Source organism: Hyposmocoma kahamanoa, unplaced genomic scaffold (assembly GCF_003589595.1).
Source record: "Hyposmocoma kahamanoa isolate Upper Pololo Valley unplaced genomic scaffold, ASM358959v1 66, whole genome shotgun sequence".
Classification (NCBI taxonomy): Eukaryota; Metazoa; Arthropoda; class Insecta; order Lepidoptera; family Cosmopterigidae; genus Hyposmocoma; species Hyposmocoma kahamanoa.
The window spans coordinates 8,703,236-8,710,098 of record NW_020653854.1 but is presented as its reverse complement, the minus strand read 5'-3'; the positions used below and the strand labels follow the sequence as shown (position 1 = coordinate 8,710,098).

The following is a 6,863-nucleotide window of genomic DNA, read 5'->3' as shown; positions in this document are numbered from 1 at the left end:
ATTTATTTAGCAAAAATATGAGGTGAAAGACGACAATAATTTTATTCTTAGCACAAGAACCAACCAACCAACTTACCTAGTTGGGTCATGCGATTTGTTTTTCAAACTCTTACAGAATATGGGAAAAGTAAAATCGCTATTAAATGTTTACATTCAGAATTTAAAGACGATATTGACACGAAAATATTTTGCTAAGTAAATAATTTGTACAATCAGCGTCAGAATGATCGTGCGTATAAACCTGTTCAAAAATATCTGAACAATTAAAGCACAAAGACACTGTGCTACACTTTTAATTGTTTTAGAAAAATTACTGTTTCAATCAAAAGAGTAGCTTATGACCTCAGATATATGGCTGATTTTTAATCAATGTTCAGATGGTTTTGCGCTCTTTTATCGTATCGATCATTTTTAAAAGTTTAAATACTCGCTTTGAGCATTATTTCTGTGTGCTATTTGCGTGAAACATCTAATGCAATTTGTGTACTGAAATCAGTATTAAAAATTTTTGGATTAAATCAATGTGTAACAAGCTCAAAGAGAAATATGGCAATTTCACAAAGACCATGTAGCTGCTACATTATTATATAAAACATACAATATATACCTAAATGTGGGTCAAGGTGACAATATTAAACATGTCTCGATATAAAGTGAGATGTTTGGGATTGAAATATCCGAGCGTGATATGAAAATGAAAATTGAACATGCCCAGCAAATCTACTTCCAATTTATGCTTTACTTGCACCTGAACTAATCCATGTGTAAATTGTTATTATAAGTTGTTATCCTTTTTGGAATTTACTATGCAAATCGGGCGAACGTACAATCAAAAGAGCGATCCATATTTTTCGATTTTATTGCTAATATAGAAGAAAAAATAAATAAGTAAATATTTGTTTTATACGTAAGAAACCCAAATACATTGTATTAAAACAAAATAGAATTTTAAAATAGGACGTAAATATTTTAAAATAGTCGTTATAACCTAAAAGCTGCTCCTCTGAAAATTTAAGAAATGTCGCTTACGCGCTTTCTATAAAACATCGACGATATACACCATTAGGCTTGCCTATCAATTGTTTACCAATTGCCACGTTCCTGAGATAACTCTAGAATTTCTTTAAATGAAATAAGTTCATGTGGTATTTGTCAAGCCCCCACAATATTACGAATTACAGCTTCAGTAAGCAGTTTTTTAGCTACCTAAAAAAATAAACATATTATCCACAACCGCATTTTACCCACTGCGCGGTGTATGTGCTATCCATCACAATTCAGCTCGAATCTCACGATTTTGGTGAAGTAATCTTTCCATCGGCAGCCCGCAGCGGCAGGATGTCTCACGTTTATCTATTAACCACTTCTTAGCTACAATTCCATCGTCGATATTTTTGTTGTGATGCGCTACATGATCTTTGTTAGGTTGTTAACAAGCACGAAAATTAACTACCTACAAATAGTACTAATTATTAATCATTAGAGAAAGATAGCCAAAGAAAATGAATTTCATATTTATGCATTTCCGAAATTACAATAAAAATACATAATAGAAGTAGTGTATCAATGTCTAACGAAATCTTGCTCACCAATTATTCAATTATCTAAAATAGACTAAGTAATTTCTGTAAGAAGCACTTGCTGATAACGAATTTACATATAATATGTTTAGGTTGACCAAAACCCATGTCATTGCCCAGTCATTAGATTATTGCCGAACTTCTGGGAAGAAGCAGTCACTTCTCTACTCGTTCTACTAACAATTTCAAGAGATTTTGGTCGATCTTGCAGTTTATTAAAGGTTAAAACTGCAGTTACAAATAATGCGATTTTATTGGAGAACTCTAACTTTTGACACATGAAATTCAGTACGGCTTACTTTACATCTATGCGGAACGGAATGGAAGCAAAGTTTTGTAACAATAGTCTAATGAACTTTTTGTCAATTGTGTAACGTACAAACTAGATGCATTAAAATACATTAAAGCTCGTTAAGCTATTTACAATTTCATCACAAGAATTGCTTTCATTCTGTTACACGGTAATGTTAATTGAGCCTTAATCTTCGCAGTAGATACTTGGTACAATAATTGAAACAAGAAAAAATAAAGAAAATGTATTTAATTGCCTACCACAAATGAATAAATAAAATAAAAATAAAATAAAGCGATACAAAACAGAGAGAAAAAAAATTAAAAACATTTACATGTAAGAAACAAATAAATAATTACAAAACAAAAATTAAAGCACAGATTATTTACATAAAGTAAGTATGATAATACTTTGTGTGTTGCCACCTGCAGTAACAAAAGGGTCACACAGTATTTGCTGGTAAATGCAATGCATTCCCAGCATTGATTTTTAGTACCTAATTAGAATATTAACCTATTCCCTGACTGCAATATCTTCTCGAACTTGACCACTAATTACTTTTTAATATTATGTACTTAATTGAAATGTCAGTCAATTTCAGTTTATTTATTGAAATGTCAGTTAATTTCAGTTTATTTATTTAATTGCTATAAAAGGTGTTCGTCCCGTAATGGGCTGGTCCCATAACAATATTAACTGCTGGCAGTAAAAAATATTATATCTACGTTTTTGGAGTAGACAAAATTAGGCCTAAATTATATCTGCTTTGTTTAGAACATGTTGAATTTCAATATTAGTACTATGAAATTGTTTTATTTAAAATAAAAGTATACTTTAATAGAATGAATGTATCATAGATGATGTCTTGACAAATAGTGCCAGGTAACAAGTGTGATTCCAATACATAGGCGGTGGAGTTTTAGAGGATGTTATACCAAATGCTTACGTAATTAGTTCAGTCAAAAAGCACTGATCATTTAGAGATTATGACATAAACAAATGCTTGTGGAATAAAACTTGTAAAATTAATATTTGATACAACATGTAAAGTTGTCAGTATCATTAATGTCTTTAGAAAATCAGCGACTTTTAAGTTGATTGTACTTCCAAAAAAGTAAATCAAGCCAAACCTTTCCTCTCGTCATGAAGGTACAAATGTGTATTTGCAACGAAATTAATAATAAATTATGCATATTTTGAACATATCTCCAATAACTCTCATTACCAGTAACTACTCAGCACAATTAAATTATGTTAGTTATTAACAGTTCTATGTATAATAAAAGTTTTAATATAAAATATATAAGTTCTTAATAGTTTTTTTTATAAATTGCATGATAACAAAAACCCACTTGACAATAAATAATCCTCCGTACTTCATTTATTTTATAATATACTGTAAGAAATATTACATGCGTAGTATGTACCTATTAATATTTTATCACAATTTATTAATAATTCAATTTAGACCTTTTGCGTTTATGCGGGCTAACCATAGGTCTACTTATCCGAGAATTAGATTGTTCCAGTTTCATATTTTCAATCTTAACACTGGCTTCAGTTTCAATCTTTGGTTGTTCACCATTAGATACATCCGTATCCAGAACATTGGTCTCCATTTTTAAAATGGTTGCTGCTGGTTCTTTTATGTTTTGTTCTATTTTAATGCTAGAATTGTTCAATATTGCATTTGTGTCTTGTGTTTCTAGAAAATCTGATTCTTCTTGTTTCCTGAAATCATACAAAATATCTAATTTAGTAACCTTAGTAGGCACCTCCTATTTATTATTATTCTGCTTAATGTCGGCCACTAGAATTGGGTCAATGTCAGTTTTGTTAAAATAATAATTATAAAATATGGCAAAGTCGGTTCAGGAAAATAATCTTGTCCACACAATGCATCGTGGTGATGATAGTCTGGAAAGACTTGTCATTGTGGGGAACGTCATTGTAAGAAACATCTATGACAAGAGAGCATGAGTACAGTCAATATAGAAACAAAATGATCTGTTGAGGGTGGTAACGTTTGATAGATTTAGCTCTGCTGAAGCAGTTAGGGGCAGATTGTGCACTCCAATGGTACCTTTAAATAACAATTCTCAGTAATGAGGATCAATCACATTGAGTGCGCGAATATTTATAACATTTTCAGAGGTGTGTGCGTGTCAGTGTAAGCTTTCACAATAACTCAATTATTGTTAGAAAAATAAACTTACATATCAATTTTTTTCATATCCGGGACAACAACAGACTTTTGAAGTAATATTTGAAAAATATTAGAAGTACCAAAATGTGCACTGAATGCAGTATGTCTGTTCATGTGCTCCTTCTCATTAAATGGAATTGTTTTCAAGTGCCCTGTAAATTAACAATCATCACCAAACAAAATATAATATTTAAACACACAATAGTAAGTATAATATGCAAGAAATAAAATATAAATACTGAGATTATACATTTTCTCTAGGCTCAAGAAAGTAGAAATCATTCCAAAAAGCATAATCCCAAAAAAGGCTTTATTTCATACTACTTATTCTGATTCAACATTTGAAATTTTTAAAGAGACACTATACTTTGATTATGATTTTTCTTTCTAAACTGTTTGTCATATATTTATAAAACAAGATGGAGGTTGTAGGCAGAGCAGTAATCACACTGAACAGTAGTTACAACGGGCCACCAATGGCTATGTGCTATTGGAATGAATAGAATGTAAGAAATTTCAGCCTGAGGCCTGATGGTTCAACTTCGTATCTTTATTTATATGAATTTATTATACCAATACTAAGTTGTTGTATGCGCCAGAACACATTCAAAAATAAACTCACTTAAAGCAATTTCTCCACCTTCACACTTGTATTCTTCAATTTCTTCATCCTTTTTAAACAATTCTTTTTTGAGTTCTTGCTGGCTAAATGTAAGGTCTTGTATCACTTGCAATAATACCCTAGTTACTTTCTGGAAATACTAAATATGAAAAAAGTTTATTAGCCTTACAAAGTTGTAGTACTGTATTTGTTGGTATACATATGTTTGTTTGGAAATTGCAACCTTAGACTTTATAGGTTGTTATTTTCATACAAATGGGAAACACTGGAACCCTCCATGCACTTAATGTCAAAATATATGATTTGACATTATTTATTTACAAATTTTCAAAACATTAAGTTCTTTAAAACTGTTAACATCCTAACTTGAAAACCTTCACTCTCTTGACCCTCTCTTCTACACTTTCAACCCTCCTTCCGAAGCACTTCGCGCTAAAGTACATGATTTTGAGGTTGTTTTTAAAAAAATTAACTAACTTAACGTTTTCATGAACTGTGCAACTTTATATATGTATTTCATTATGCTAGTGCAACATAAAAATATCTTACCAATTCTTTGGAACCTTCTGTAAGTTTCAGATTTAATTTCAAAGGAATGCCGCAGTAATCAGTGAGCAACTTAACACACAATGATTTTTCCTCCTCTTCAATGCTAACTCTTTTTAATTCTCCTGGATTCGTTAAGATACGTTTTCCCGCGTTAAATAACACTTTTTTATTCATTTGTAAACCTAAATTACTGTCCTAAAAGTGAGAAAAGCATAAATTTCGTGTTTACCAGGAAGAATACCGTAACTTCGAAATAGGTACCTCTAAACAAGCAACAAAACTTGCTTCTGTGAAATAGGTGTAAAATATCTTTATATAATCCGTAACAAATACTTCCAGTTTGTCGGTAGCAACCCAAAAATAACTGTTGTGTAAGTTTTTCCACATACTTTTAAAGAAAATTACAGCAACCAAAAACGAAAATAAGCCAAGTTATTCTTCTTGTGAATGAATGATTGAATGGAATACAACAGCAACAACTGTCAGATGACACTGACAGCTAAAAATTCGCATGAAAATTATACCATAACTACACTCTATGGTCCCATTTATGACGAATGTTGGGTAAGTTTCCGAAAAATTGGAAAAATTGAATTTCGAACGCTCATATTATGTTCTACGTTTAGAAATATCTTTTGAAGTTTTATTTAACGTGAATTAAAAAATAGACTTGTATAGCTAAAAGCCACAAAGCAGTGATATTAAGCTTTATAAGCCATCCGTCTCGTAGACTATGGAACATCCATCATTTTCTTTCAGTAACTTCAAATTTTGACAGGTGTCAACTTCTGCCGTGTTTACGATTTAAGGACTATCCACACACATCAGAACCGTGCCCGAGACGTGGCCGGGGCGTGCTGGTTTGTATGAACTGCGGGCCCGTCCCGGCGCCGGCCCGGACACGGTCATGTGTGAACGAGTTCATACAAAATATACGCAACGATATTTTTTTGAGCCCCTGACGGAGCTCGGCCCGTCCACGTCCCGTGCACGGCCCGGATATGTGTAGATAGACCATTAAAGAATGGAAAAAAAACAAAGGAATAGTCTAAGGTTTACGATAAGAACAGTAAATCTATGTGTATTTCAAACATGCTTATTGTTGATATTTAAGCACGGAAAAGTTAAGAAAAAATTTACGCACGCATTTACGAACATTCGCCATTTTCGGATAATTGTAACGAAAACTTAAGATTTCTTTGGTTTTCTTTGTGATTGGTACACGAATATGAGTAGTTCAAGTAATTTAGCGAAGGAATTAATTCAGTTGGCCATTCTGAGTGAAGAGCAAATTGTAAATGATTTTTCACCTACGCATACAGCCATTTTGAATGTAGCGTTGCTACGCTACATTAGATTAAACGACATAAGGTAGATTCTTGTGCTCAACTCTTATACACATTTAGTAGATAACACAACAGATACTGTTTTTGTATGTTCCAAGGAGAATAGAAATAAACTTGTTTTAGTAGTTTCGAGAAAATAATATTTGAAGTTTCCTTTATTTTGTTTGTTCACTTCATTAACTGACCTATCTGATATTCTGATGATGATGATACTCACCTAGCCATTTTTTAAAAGAGAATGTCTACTTATCATCGTATGTCTACTTTT

General features: G+C 31.9%; 1 protein-coding gene across 1 annotated transcript; it reads right to left on the bottom strand.

Moving 5' to 3' along the window:
- Positions 1–2,178: 2,178 nt before the first annotated feature.
- LOC113231872 lies at positions 2,179–6,820 on the bottom strand. Its single transcript, XM_026466410.1, has 6 exons — positions 6,813–6,820; positions 5,511–5,613; positions 5,250–5,444; positions 4,701–4,839; positions 4,089–4,230; positions 2,179–3,603 (listed from the first exon to the last, which is right to left on the bottom strand). Exons 1-6 carry the CDS (start codon positions 6,818–6,820, stop codon positions 3,324–3,326), a joined length of 867 nt encoding a protein of 288 aa, XP_026322195.1. The 3' UTR covers positions 2,179–3,323.
- Between the last annotated feature and the right edge of the window lie 43 nt (positions 6,821–6,863).

What these genes read in the sequence shown, in the direction of transcription:
- LOC113231872 (XM_026466410.1), bottom strand. An exon ending in AGGTGGAGAAATTGCTTTAA is followed by an intron (nt 4,231 to 4,700) that starts GTGAGTTTATTT and finishes GTTAATTTACAG; the next exon opens with GGCACTTGAAAACAATTCCA. An exon ending in GATATGAAAAAAATTGATAT is followed by an intron (nt 3,604 to 4,088) that starts GTAAGTTTATTT and finishes GTATGATTTCAG; the next exon opens with GAAACAAGAAGAATCAGATT.